The sequence below is a fragment of the Spea bombifrons genome, chromosome 1 (assembly GCF_027358695.1).
Source record: "Spea bombifrons isolate aSpeBom1 chromosome 1, aSpeBom1.2.pri, whole genome shotgun sequence".
Classification (NCBI taxonomy): domain Eukaryota; kingdom Metazoa; phylum Chordata; class Amphibia; order Anura; family Pelobatidae; genus Spea; species Spea bombifrons.
In genome coordinates, this window is record NC_071087.1 from 100,001,289 (window position 1) to 100,015,724 (window position 14,436).

Sequence of the window (14,436 nt, forward strand, 5' to 3'; positions counted from 1 at the left end):
GCTGCTACAAATTGTCCCCATGCCACTTGTTTCTTACAACTTTAGTAAGCTTTTCAGGCATTTCCATTTATTTGGTATGCTGCAAATTTCATTGGCAGTAAAGCGAATTAACAGAAATAATTATTTTTACTCATTTGCAATGGGAAGATGAGATTGATATGGATTTTTTTGTTAGCAGGCACGGTAAATTAAAAGAAACGATACATTTTAAATATTTAAAGTATGGCAAAGGCCACCGCAATTCTATACTATGCTTAAAGCTTTGTGGAAATTGACAGGCATATGCATTCAGAGCAGGCTTGTTTTGAGACTTGCCCATACAGACGTAAGTGTATTTTATTTTGCGGGCTGTAAATGTGGGTATAATGTTAAATGGCACTTCGGCTGTTTATCTGAAGAACTTGGAGCGCCACACGGTAAGGAAAGCACTGTTCATTACGTTGTAACTGATTTAATGCTCTCTGTGCCAATGTCCTATAATTCTATAATACGGCATAAATTATCCAAAATACTTTATCAGATCTCAGTGATATTCTGTAACTTAGTACAGCTAATGCAACCGCATTGAATGTAGGTTTAAATGCAAGGGGACGCTCAGCCTGGGGCGATTTCCTCGGCCAGATCTATTCTGTGTTGCTTGTAAATGCTTTCTATGTAATACAACAGTAATGGTGTTAATAGAACTGGACAATGTGCATTGAGCCAGCTAAACATGGATTATCTCACATTTATTTTTGGGTCATCACACTACAAGAACGTTAAGCTGGGCGCTCCCAAGCTGCTGGAGTTTCCTGGGCCTGCCTATAGGTAAAAGTAAATATTTGGATAGTGTGGTGGCTCTTCCTTCGGTTCAGCCTCTTATAAATCCCCTTGCTAACCCTCATGTCTCTTCTCCTTGTTTTTCCGCTGCTTATCAGACTTGGCCCTCTTCTCACCTCTTACATACCACTGTTCAAAGTAGAGCATACTTGCCCAGTAGCTAACTATGATGTAGCCAAGCAAATCAAGACATAGAAACAATATATGCCTAGTACATTCATCCACCATATTGAAATGAATTGCAGTTGTAGTTAGCAGTTCACATGGCTGAATGCCAAGACTTAACCAAACAATAGCATGGTTGAAAAGGAAATGTTGCTGGAAGAGTTGAAATGGACAGACTGTTGTACGACAATAATGTGACATTCACCTTTCTTCATTGCGGGTCCTCACTACAGTCTTGTACAGCTCAGGGATCTTGCGCTCAATCATGGGTCGAAGGTTCTCTTTCAGTTTATTGTAATTCTTCTTCAGTTCCTGGTGGTATTCTCTTTGGTCACATGAAATAAGCGTCTTGTTCTTGTCCACTGCCTCACCACACCTGATGGAAGAAGATATTTTACAGCAATCCAGCAGGATGAAAACATTTTTGTTGTAGTCACTTGTGTAACGGGTTTCATACGGTATCTCTGCCAGTCCACACGGACAGGGACTGCCACAGACAGCAGGCATTAAAGAATGAAAAGCCCAGTCGTAATGCAGAGGTAAGAATATCAGATGGCTTTCCCTCAAATCAACAGCTTTACATGTAAAATGAATGAAGTATCAGTGGATGTATCAGTGGCCTAGGCTGACTAGGTTTAGGGCGGCAGGTCTGCCAACTAGTGGCACATCACCCAATAGGCGTCAATGTGTGCTGCTGCTCAATGGCCTGCTCATTTACACTATGGAGGACTTGCCAAACGGGCACATCTCTATTAAACTCTGTTCCCACATGAAGTGCCAGTTGTAAGGCTACCATGGGGGTGGAGACACTAGCCAAGGGCAGCACAAACCATTAACACATTGCTGTGTAGTTTAATGCCTTGGGATGCTTTCAGCCCAGCTGAACAAGTACTTAACAGGTTATAATTACTTTCTCTTAAAGACTCTGTAGCCTGCAAATAGCTTTTAACATGTATAGACCTATAGCATGATGCTCCAAAGGTTTAGATGTAATGCAAGTAACGATTACTTTACCAAGGAGGGAAGAAGATAAATGGATCAGCTTTCCAGCAGAAATGGTTGAGGATGGGCCGAGTGGTTCCTATCTGCCATCAAATGTGTCTCCAGCCTTAACTGATGCATAACGAATCACTGGGAGAGCCAGCTTACCTCATTATAAACTCTTTGAAACACAGTCGCAACTTGTTGTGATGTCTGTAGAGCTTTGGGTCAGCTGGAATCTCGGCCAGAAACACTTGAGCTACCTCTAGTGGTCCCTGTTGTACATAACACACAAGCGATATACGATGATGCAAATGTTTAGGATGTCTGGGTATGCAGTACTTCAGGGTAGTCAATAACTGGATACATTATGACATGCCAGAGACTGTTAATGAAAGCGTGTGATTTCTTTTCGCTATTAATAACATATCTATTAAGCATTTTTTCCAAATGGTGTAAGACCTTTACAAATAGCACATTATTACACAAAAACTGCAAATAAACAGAACATAGTAGAATGCATCCCCGATACAAAGCAAAAATGTGCCCCTAAAAGAGCATACATAAGTGCAAAGCTTTTAAATTATTAAATATCAATATTTAACAAAACTAGAACAAAATGTTTTGTAACGCAAATTGTGTCCTTTAATGGATGATTGATTTCTTAATTTAGGGTATTCTCTTTGTGTCTGCTAAAATTACATGTGTTAATATACATAAAATGCAACCCCTGCTTTATTAACCCATCTTAGCCCAGACAACTATATGCTCAGATCTTTTCTTGCTTCTGATGTATCACCGACACACTGAACGTTATCCAATCCTATATGTAACAAACATTCAGGCAATGAAAACCAAAGCAGGAAGAATATCGTAAAATATTGCTCTTAATTGATATTAAGAGAATCTTCTTTATATCTAGACAATGCATTGGTGTTTTGTGTCATTACCTGATTTACAGTGGCGCCAACTGAGCCTTGAAGAACCATCTGAAGCATTTTAGCATCTGGTGGGTCCTGGCTGGTGGCAAGAGCTAGCTCTAGAGTCTTTTTCTGCATGTCTTCTATGGCAACTTCAATGGGTGTAAGCGTGAACTGAAAAACACAAAGTCCTCCAGCTTAAATCATCTGTCAATGCCGTGAGCTATTCTTAATTGGAGAAGTGTCTAGTAAAGCACGTGGTGCTGAATTAAAATAATTCCGCCAAGAAGTGCGCCAAAATTCCTCCTCAGCGATGTAAAAGACTCGTTGCCAGTTACCAAGGGTGGCACAACCAAGGTTTAGCTACTTTTTCACGCGGGTTAGATCGGTTCAGATTTTGCCTTCAAAAAATAAAATCATTTAAAAGCTGCTCATGTTTACTCATGTTGTCTTTGTCTTATAAGAAAATTAGGTGGATGATCTAGTTTTTTGCTTAAAATATTTCAGAAGAAATTGGGAATGGGGTAAAAACTTTTTTTCCATAGCACTGTGCATCCAATGTATCAAAGATAAAGCTAAAGTTGAAGCATAATGCCCTATACTGGTCATCAGTACAATGTTACATAATTACAGCATGTTTTGTCGAGTATTTATATTTCTTAATAAAGAGTTAAATAGTAAAAATTAGATATCTGAAGGAAACTATGAATAGGACAGTATATCCAAACTGTTTCCCATGCAGAATAATCTGTAGCGGGCACACAAGGCTTTAAGCTAGCATTCTGGCATGTTTTCTGTGCACAGACATTGGCTTACGTGAACCGCATGGATATTATTACATGGCGTGTCGGCTGCTGATGGCAAACCTTTTCTGCAATTATGAATAATAGTGGTGATGTCGATTTGATCAGTATCTGTAGTAAATGTAGCTGTACTGCCCCTGTCAAGCTCAAATAAAATAATGTAATGAAATGACCTAGTACCTAAACATTCTTCCAGCTATAAGGAAGTTCATTATGAATATACAGAGATCCCATTGAAATCAAATTCTGTCTTCTATATAAAGCAAGTACAATGCTTACTTGGGACATAGACAAATATGCTAAATAAAACCAAGAACAATCCTGTATTTATGAAAATTGGTCCACCAAATCCAAAGCAGAAGCAGAGGCAAGACCATGGTGCTAAAACAAGAATATGAGTACAAGTTATTAACCAGTTACCTTCTCAGTGACTGAAGGTGATAGATAATACTGTCATCCACATTCATCTTTAGTCACTGAGACCAATGACCAGAATTGCTACACCTTGTCAAGAGTCCGCTCTTACTCCCCCTGCCCCTGTTCCGTTATAGGTTCTCATCTGCTGCTTTACCTCTTCTTTCTGAATGACGTTTATGCGAGTTTTGATGTAAGGGAAGGCGTGCATTGTGGTCAGTATAGTTTTTCTCTTGTATTGCTCATTTAGCTCTCCCCTGGGCCGCCCGTCCAATGTAAAAGGGGTGGTGTACATGAATCGGCGGAGATTGTAGTTCTTTTCAAAGTAATTAACTCTGTACTTCATTTCATACTCCTCAAAATAAGGTTCCACAAATGTAATCTGTATGTAGGCCTGTAAAAGAAGAAGAAGAAAGGGAGTTTAAGGGGAACAGTAATCGAAACTATATAATATATAAGATAGAGGATAATACTACACTTGCATTAACATAATTGTTAGAATTAAAGTGCTTAGTGTGATGGAGTCTTACTTGCATTATACATTATATTACATTATATAACACTGCTCTAAGCTCAAGGTGCTGAACTGGAATTAGAAACAGCGGTGTTCATATTTCACACAGGAAGTTACGAAAGCGGATCTTTTGTAGTCTTATCACAGCGTATACAGAGTGCATCCCAAAGAGTCTTCGCTTTCATACAAAGACTGCTCACCAGTCGTAAAGCAAACATTTTACTTTCAAGAACAATATTTAAACATTAGTAACAAAATTGCAGTAAAACTTAAAAAAAAGGATGCCACACATGTTTATTGGCAGACATACAGACGGGGACTTGCATCTTCTGGCGAATCCTATATGCTGAAAAAAAGGATTTCCTATATATTTCATTAAAGTTTGACTGCAATTATGTTGTTATCAGTGTTTAAGGGATTTAAAGAAACTTTGTATGTGTAATGACGTTTTAGGGTTTTTCATATTCCTTTAGGAGTAACAGCCACTACATCAATTTGTATCACATATTATTGCAGCCATACTTGTTGAACTCAATCACGTTGGTACCTCCAAAATGTACCGTACCTTGGAAGGATCCAGTTTTGATTTGTCCACAGGGATGGAGTCTTTAATCACCACCACAGAGTCCTCTCCAAAACACTGACCATAAAATCCCTGAAATAAGAACACACATCTCTTGTAACATGATTTGGATGTAGAGTAAGTCAGTAACTCTCAACTGGTGTCCTTGCAAGAAGGATTCCTTATCATTTTATACGTTTCATACTAATATCGATAGGACTGCCTGCTATAACAGTTAGGGAATATTCATGTCAAATATTTATCAATATATGTACATAATTCCTTCTAATTCCTATACTTCCTCATTGAGTTTCCGCAGGAAAATCTTGGAATGTCCCACAAGGAAGTAGGTACGAAAAAAACAATATTTAAGTAACACTACTTTAGACTGCTGAGTTAACAGGCTGTTTTTTTTTTCTAAATGAGACCGCTGGTTTAGTGTGGATGAATTATTTATATATGTCTTTCTTCCAATAAGCAATATTCGTACTTGAAAAATAAAAGTACCAAAATACTTACTTCTAGTCTGTGGGCTATCTCAGGAAGTTTGGTGATAGCTGGTTCCTTATAAATGTATTCCTGTTCATCTAAATCTCCAAATTTGGCACCATAGAAGCCAACACGGAAGTAAGTTCCAAACATTCGCTTGTGGCTCTAATATGGGAATAAATTAACATTCATTATCCAATGATTAAACTGATGCTTATTTGCATAGAAAGAAAATCATTTTGAGTATATATTTGGGGACAGGGTCCTCTTAGCTTAATGAACTGGTTGGGTTGATCATTACAGTTGATGCCGCTATATACCGTATTTGCTCGATTATAAGACGAGGTTTTTTTCAGAGCAAATGCTCTGAAAAATACCCCTCGTCTTATAATCGGGGTCGTCTTCTAATCAGACCTCAAATAGAGGTCTGATTAGGAGACTAAGATCCAGATCCCCCGCACCGCTGCAGGGGACCTGGATCCTCCTGTCGTCTGCCTCCTGGAATGCCTTATACCTCCCTATATGCCACTCTGCCCCATAATATGCATTTTAACCCCCTAAATGCCAGAATGGGATATAGGGGTATAAGGCATTTCTGGAGGCAGAGTGGCACATAGGGGGTCAAAAGGCATACCATGGGGCACAGTGGCATATAGAGGGTTAAAAGGCATATCATGGGCCACAGTGCCATATTGGTGTGGCAAGCCTGGGGGCAGATGTGCGTAACTGGGGGACAGGTTGGAAAATACAAGAAATAAAAACAAAAAAAAAATATTTTTCTCAATCATAGCTTTTATTAAAAAAAATAGTTTACATGAATTAACATTTACTGGTAAAACTTTTTTCCTTTAGGGTCGTCTTATATTCAGGCTTTTTCTTTTTTTCCTAAGTTAATATTCAGATTTTGGGGGGTCGTCTTATAATCAGGGTCGTCTTATAATCGAGCAAATACGGTAATTAAAATGATAATAATAATTGAATCAGATTCCTAAACCTGAGAACAACTCTGCCGTTTTATAGTATGTTGTCCTTTGAAATACGGCATGAGCGGCACAAGGAATATATTTTAATTCACCTTGACTGAGTTCAAAGAATAATATTGGTCCCTTCATTAACATGTCATGATATGCTTAAAACATTGGTAGTTTGTCAACACATTCTCTTTAAAAGTTCTACACATTTAACCTCACCTTGATTTAAGAATTATGAATGTATATTAAACAGACTTTAATCAAAGAAGCTACACGGTGGACGTATTTTAGCTACCTTGATTAGTATGTTGCTGAAAGCCTTTTGCAGTTTTTCATGAGTCAACGTGAGCTTGCGGTAGTCCCGGTGTGCTTCATGAACAGGTAAGACAATCTTATAGACTTCGTTCACCGTTTCATAGAACCCTGCCTTAAACACAGAAATAACACATTTAAGTTACTCATAGCAGATTCTTATCTTTCCTTGTAGGTAGCCCGTGTAGGTTGGGCTTAGAGGAGACTGGGCTCAACCCGATCAGATTGGATGAGGTGCGGACAAAATTGACAAAGCATTTGGAATAGTGGGCAGAGGAACTAGTTAAGATACCTTTTACTTTTAAAACATACCCTTAACATGTAAATGAGAAAATAAGAGGGCAGCAAACTGGCAGTAAAGACTTAAGTTTAACTAATGTAACATAACCACACAAAAATAATGTTTACTTTGCAGTGTTGGTGTAGTCATCCGTTTATCCTCCTACAAGATAACAGCAAAGCTATGTCCTGTTATTTACACTAGATGGAAAGGCAATGGACTAACATAGTGTTTTATGGAGTTGATATGGTGGGCCACATATAGCCAATACAAACAGATACACGAGGCACTCACTGTGCTGAAGAGCTCTGCAGCCTGTTCCAACAGGCCAACCAGTCCATTTTCAGAGAAGTACCTCCCGGAACACACACCATCTTCATCCGGAGTCAGAATGTCGTCAGAAACGGCTGATTCTTCTATGACGTTAGAGGATATATTCTGAAAGATCCATGGATTTGTTATGATTTAGGCTTTCAGTTGCAATGGAAAGTCATTCACATATAAAGTATCTGTCTCTGAACAAACATGCTAATCCCATGTATTCCCTAACCAATCACAGTTATTAGTGTACATAACTGCAGGGCAAATAATGATAATAAATAATAAAAATAATAATATTAAATACCATATTGGCTCGATTATAAGATGAACCTGATTATAAGACAACCCCCTAAAATCTGAATATTTATGAAAAAAAGAAAAAACCTGAATATAAAACGACCCTACAGGAAAAAAATTTTACCAGTAAATTCATGTAAACTATGTGAACTATTTTTTTGAAATAAAAGCTATGATTGAGAAAAATATTTTGTTTTATTTCCTTTTTTTTTTCAACCTGCCCCCCTCCAGTTATGCACATCTCCCCCCAGGCTTGCCACTCTGCCCCAGAACTTCCTTATACCCCCTATATGCCACTGTGCCCCATGATATGCCTTTTAACCCTCTAAATGCCACTGTGCCCCATGATATGCCTTTTAACCCTCTATATGCCACTGTGCCCCATGATAGGCCTTTTGACCACCTATGTGCCACTCTGCCTCCAGAATTGCTTTATACCCCTACATGCCATTCTGGCATTTAGGGAGTTAAAAGGCATATTATGGGGCAGAGCGGCATATAGAGGGTTAAAATGCATTTCTGGAGGCAGAGTGGCATTAAGGGGGTTAAAAGGCATTTCATAGAGCACTCTGCCCCCAGAAATGCCTTATGCCCCCCATTTAACACTCCCTCCCCCTCCCTCCTCCAAACTTACCGGTGCTTGAGTCCCCGGTGCTTAGTCCGGGCAGCGTGTAGAGCTCTACGCGATTCGCGTAGACAACTTCCGCTGCAGCTGGGAGGAGGTGCGGCTAGCAGCGGGGGTTGTCTGCATCCTTCCCCGGCTGTCAGAGTTCCCCGGCCGCCCCGTGCGAGGAACTCTGATCTCTTTGAGGTCTGATTATAAGACGACCCCGAATATAAGACGATGGGTATTTTTCAGAGCATTTGTTCAGGAAAAAACCTCGTCTTATAATCAAGCAAATACGGTAATATAAATAATAATGTTTATTTTTATATTTTCTTAAAACACAATTGTAGAACTAACCCCTTGGTTTTTGAACATGAAGAAATAAAAGTCTAGAAATAGATGTTGTATTCCCACCTGAAAGCTCACACTGCCAACGGGTAAGTAGCTGCAATCTTCCAACATGCTTAGATATTCCGCCACCAGAGCAGCTGCATGTACCAGGCACATAGCTGCTTCTGTGTAACACTTCCTCTTAACATGTTTCTCTGCCATGTTCTGTAGCCATGTCAGCCGCAGGTCTGGAGACGTTTGATAACCCTTGGCAATTCTAGTAAAAAAGAACAAACCATAATGAACCCTTGTCTGTCATGGCTGTAAGTGCATATCACTTTACTTTCAATATGCTTGTATTGCTGTGTATGAAATAACAGAAAACAAAAACTGTCTGCGCTTCTTACCCTAATAAAGTTGCCAACTTTATTAGGGTAAGAAGCGCAGACAGTTTTTGTTTTTTGTATACATTGTACAGCCAATACACTGTTTCTTGCAGCATGCTTACACCTGTTTGGTAGGCCTTATATTACACATTTGTATTACTTGAGCCTGAGACTAGCTTAGCGCACCGACATTTTTTCTTTTCCCTGTATGAAATAACAGAGGAAGAAGAACATTTTTAGGCAATGTAAACAATCTCCCTCTTATATTTCAGATTCCTATAGCCATGGATATTATCATTTCCCTCCTTATCTCGAAAAAATTTAAATTAACAGCATTATGACTGTTCAGAGGCAGGGTACAGGACATGCTTAACTATTATATTATGAATCAGGCCTTTGGCTTCTAGTTAATAGTGAGTGCTAAGCATAGTGAATATTGTAGTAGAAACCATACTGTTACACCTTTTCACTGAAGCATAGTACTGTGGCCTTTGAAGCAGCAGATACAGGGCACTCACCTGTACATAAGATCCATCAGCATTTCTGGGTCCTCCTGAAATGCCCGCATTTTTACAGTGTCTGACAGTATGCTGTTAAGGTTACTCAAAAGTTCATCCACCTGTTCGAAATGGAAATTTTATTCATACAGACACTGAATCAATCCCAACACAACAGAAAGTGTGTTCATCTTTTTTGTTCTAACCTGTGCTGGAAAAAGAGTGCATTGCATCTCTTCATCTTCTTCTGCATAAGCCAGTATAGTCCTCAGAGATTTTCGAAGATACTCTTCATTGAAGTCCTGTGATTTACCAACCAGTGATGCCAGTGACATGGTAACCTGCATCTTCACTCTGGCAAAGTTCTGAATAAAAATGCAAAGATAAATGTAACAGTCACAGATTCTACATGACCAAAGGGAAGGCCATTCCTCCATTTTGTCAGATTTAATATATACAGCAATATTTCAGCAACACGAAGATGTCCTTCTGCAAGCTCCTTGTCCCCATAACAGACCTAGTGAGCACTCAGTAGGCCACCAGTTGGCTAACCAAGCAACAAACATCTCATAAAACCATCTCACTGGGTTAATCACCGAAATTACGCTATAACTACAGGATTCCAACTGTTGAAAAAACAGAAGGTTGCAAAGAGACAGGAGCTTTGATTCGGATTATACACGCGCTGTCTCGTTCCTCTAATAACCAGTCAACTGTACAGTCAGTTGGGAATAATGAAAAAATCCACAAACATCAGAATGTCTTACACTTGTGCTGCTGAAGCTGTATCTCATGATCAAGTACAGGGTGGCACAAGCCTGGATCCGTGTGCTTTCCATAGAACTGCTGCAATGATGCAAGACTTTTTGGCATAGATCAGAACACTGTTCCACTTCCTCCTCGAACAGGAAGTCCCCAAACTAGAAAAAAGGCCAATAGTCTTAGCACACTGCAGTTAGTTTTTTCTTGTGTAAAGTATGTTCTAAACTAAACGTGATTATTTACCTTGATAACGATCAGACGTATGGAGGAAAAGCAATGAGACAGGTAGGTTATGCTCTGATTGGTGCTCAGGGAGTGTACGAGAACTTTGAGAATTCCTCCAAGTAGGTTGTCCTTACACTCAGTTGTCAAGTTTACCTACAGTCAGAAAAAATATTTTATCAACATATACAAAAAACAAAGAACATATAGATTGATAACAGATCCATGCATTGTGTACAATATGCCTGGCAGTTATTTCTATGTGTAATTTGTATGTGTTCTACTTCTGTTATCATATCAAATTATCGAAGGTGAATTTATAGTTTATTCATCGTCACTTGTGCTGGGAACATTTTACTATCATTTACAGACAAAACAAAGTTTCTGTTATGACTGGGGAAGTTATACGAATACATGGAGTTATTTTTGAAGCCCTTTTTCGGAACACAGAAAGTAGGGGTATCCAACAAAGAGCTTTCTGCCTGTCATGGACATGACACCTCCCACGATTCGACAGGAGCCAAAGCCAGACCTATTTATTCTAGGATTTTATGCATCAGGGGAACAATAGTTTGATATAAGGCTATTTTGAACCTAAACAGATATAATATAAACAGCATCTATGTTTTCAAAGAGAAGTTGCATCTCTGTGATATGTACCTGTATAATAATTTCCAGCATATCCAAAATGACCAGATTGGCCTCAGTAGCCAGGTTTCCACTCAAGATGGCTTCCTGGTCAATTTCAGCCTTTGTCCTACAACGTAAACATTTTACTTTTCATATTGTCTTTAAAGAAACATTAGTTCCTTTGAAAATTAAGAATTACACTCTATTTAGGGAATTAACTAAACGTCAGATACAGAATAACATGCCAGTGTTATCAATATACAAATAAATACGCAGTTTAATGAGTAATCCCTGTTTACAATGGACCATCATAAGTAACTACACAGTTATTGTGCTCAGTATCTAATTGACAGGAACATAACAACAGTGGTCATATATATTCCCCGCCACCTTCATAAAGTACTCACAAATTAAGTCTCTCGTTGGCTTGGCGCCACTGCGTCTGCTCCTTTCTCCACCTCAAGTTCTCACTAAGTCCAGCAAATCTATCATTGCCTGCTAGAGAAACAAACCATTCCACTGTGAAGTTCCATGTACTAGCAGATTCTTATACACAGTATATGGAACCCCATCGTGGTTGTATTAAGCATGCTTCCTACAAGCAGGGGAACAAAGTAGTAGTAAATAGCCTCGAGTGGCTGATCCCCATGGGTCACTGATCTCCTTTGGCACAAACTCATGGGGTGCAGGGGCCTGGTACAGAGATGGTCAGTATAGTAAAAATGTTCTCCAGTGCAAACAAATGAACTTTTTTGGCAGAGGGGTAATACGTCACTCAGTTTACAACCAAACGGCTACAAATACTTCTGTTAAACATAACTGGAGGGAAATGATTGGAAGACATATTGTAAAATACAAACCACATAAAAGAATGTGTTTATTAACTGGAATGAAAGTGATGGAGTGATATTCAGAAAGGCACAGTGTAGGAACGTTTGTAAAGCAGGATTCACATTGAAGCAGTGCTAAGTCTTTGGCACAGGACAATAGAGATTTTACTCTACCCTACCCGTTTTCCATCGCCTCATCATTTCTCCCCTGGCTCCTTCACCCCTTAGCAATGCTTCCTCCAGTCGGGCTTTTACATCCTTTGACTTCTGAAGTACCAGCGTGCTCACTCTGTCCGATGACTGCTTCCCCTGATTATGCACATATACAGGACGTACACATATTTAACAAATATACAAGCATACTGTACATCACAAGGCATTATATTTCCACCACAAAAAGCAGATGGCTAACCCTGCTGCCCTGATGAGAATCGCTACCTGCTGGTCACTAGTGTAACTGCACTTTAGTTTTCTATTTGGGTAGACGTGGAGGTTGCGCATGGACCAGAGGCAAAATGGCTGAGCCTGTCGGCTAATGATATATTTATATACTAGGTTGATGTAATAACATTTTGCAGATACAATCAATGCACAAGTTTCAGTTCCATGCCCAACGTTTCCCAATGAAAAACACATAATAATACTTAATACTGACAATGAAAATGAAATATGCTTTGGAATAATTGCATTTAATCTGATTTGGTGGTTTTAATGGCTGTCTGTTTCCTGCATTAGTAAATCCCATCTCTGCAGTGTACACAGTCAAGATTTTAGGGACACTAGTTGTAAGAAGTACTTGGAAGCAGTATCTTACAGAATATCTGTTCAGACACCCAACATTAGGTATGTCCTTTTCTTGTCTATATCAGACTGTTCATGGCTGCTGCACACGTAACACTACACGTACACAAATAAACCCATACATCTAACGTGTTACTTTTCAGCTGGGATGGTTAGATCATCTATTTAAGCATCATAGAAATGAAGGGGATGTAAGTTGACAAATATGCAGTATGATTTTGGCAACACAATCTTTCTGTAAGATACGTTACACTGAGAACTTACTTTGTACTCAAAGCACGAGACGCACATGTACAGTAAATCCAAGACTCTGTTCAGCTGGAGCGTAGGTAAGTAGGCAAGCCACCTCTGGATCAAACTCTGCTCTGCGTTTTTCATGATCCACAGGAAGCAGGTTAAGAGTTTTCTTGTGGATTCAGGACTCATTGTAGTATACATTTTAAGAGGCTGGGGAATAATAATTAATGAAAAAATAATATATTCATTTCCACACATAGAATTTTTTCTATGTCAACACAGTAGTGGTATGATCCACACAGAATTAATATTTGTGACTTCCATTCACAGCAGTTTGCCTCAGTGTGATATATTAATGTGTTGAGGAGACTCCAGTGCAGCAGTGAACTCAACTGCAATTTAACTCTAACTCTTAATATCCTCAGAACACTTGGGTTTGCTTGAGAATGGTCCTACTCTTGCCACAGAGCCTCAGGCAATGCGTGCCATGCTTCCCTTTATTAAAATTGCTGTTAATAACCATGTTCTCCTGTCTGGTCAAAAGCCATTGTAGTTCTTGGCAATAATGGAATCCTTATGTGCCTGTGAAAAATAGTGCAAAAAGAACAAACTTACCACAGATGTAAGAGTCATGGCAGAAGGCTTCAAGTTGAAATGATTTCCAGCTACAGCCATTGCAACATTTGGGTTAATTGGACTTGGAGTGTCTTGTTCTTCATCCGCATTGCGGATCTTTCCCCCTCGTGAGTCTAACACTAATGTATAAATAAGACACAACAGTTACCAGAAGCGTTCACACATCAAGGGCCAGTGCCAAGTATAAATAATGATCTCCTGTTTGCAGCAAACTGTCATACTAAAATGGCGTGGCGTTACGAGGACACCAGGGAACAGCCACCACTCTATGAACGAGGAAAAACCAGCAAAATAAAATGTAAGTTGGTGATTATATATCAAAAAGCTAGCGGGTGTTCTCCTCATGTCATATAACACCAAAATACCATCATACGCAAATACCCAAATGCTTACCGGAGAGATCATGCAGCTGGGGTAGAGCATCCAAAATGGTGCTGACCAAAGGCAGGTAGAGAGCAGCAATCTTGTTTTTGATTTCAGTTTTCTGGCAGCGTGGGTCTAAGTCGTGCGAGCTCAGCAAACTGTATACTGCATTAATAGCTTTTTTCTGTACCCTAGCAATGCTGAAAAAAAGACAAAAATGATCTTACACTTACTTTAAAATTATCGCCATGTCCATGCAAGCAAATTTTTATTGCACGTTGTGAAAA

The 14,436-nt window shown here is 39.2% G+C and overlaps 1 protein-coding gene across 4 annotated transcripts in view; it reads right to left on the bottom strand.

Annotated features, from left to right (window-relative positions):
• Window positions 1-14,436, bottom strand: part of DOCK8 (dedicator of cytokinesis 8) — a 63,222-nt gene that overhangs the window by 1,432 nt on the left and 47,354 nt on the right. For 2 of the 4 annotated variants that reach the window (XM_053466414.1, XM_053466396.1), the window contains 19 exons: window positions 14,180-14,349; window positions 13,766-13,905; window positions 13,178-13,360; window positions 12,292-12,421; window positions 11,690-11,777; window positions 11,313-11,409; window positions 10,674-10,808; window positions 10,436-10,588; window positions 9,875-10,033; window positions 9,690-9,790; window positions 8,870-9,062; window positions 7,525-7,668; window positions 6,934-7,065; window positions 5,698-5,832; window positions 5,182-5,271; window positions 4,260-4,496; window positions 2,916-3,059; window positions 2,134-2,240; window positions 1,190-1,360 (listed from right to left, as the gene is read on the bottom strand). In XM_053466414.1, coding sequence (XP_053322389.1) covers window positions 1,190-1,360; window positions 2,134-2,240; window positions 2,916-3,059; window positions 4,260-4,496; window positions 5,182-5,271; window positions 5,698-5,832; window positions 6,934-7,065; window positions 7,525-7,668; window positions 8,870-9,062; window positions 9,690-9,790; window positions 9,875-10,033; window positions 10,436-10,588; window positions 10,674-10,808; window positions 11,313-11,409; window positions 11,690-11,777; window positions 12,292-12,421; window positions 13,178-13,360; window positions 13,766-13,905; window positions 14,180-14,349 — 2,709 coding nt within the window. Of the gene's footprint in view, window positions 1-1,189; window positions 1,361-2,133; window positions 2,241-2,915; window positions 3,060-4,259; window positions 4,497-5,181; window positions 5,272-5,697; window positions 5,833-6,933; window positions 7,066-7,524; window positions 7,669-8,869; window positions 9,063-9,689; window positions 9,791-9,874; window positions 10,034-10,435; window positions 10,589-10,673; window positions 10,809-11,312; window positions 11,410-11,689; window positions 11,781-12,291; window positions 12,422-13,177; window positions 13,361-13,765; window positions 13,906-14,179; window positions 14,350-14,436 lie in introns of all 4 variants that reach the window. The other 2 variants (XM_053466404.1, XM_053466387.1) reach the window with 1 other exon arrangement.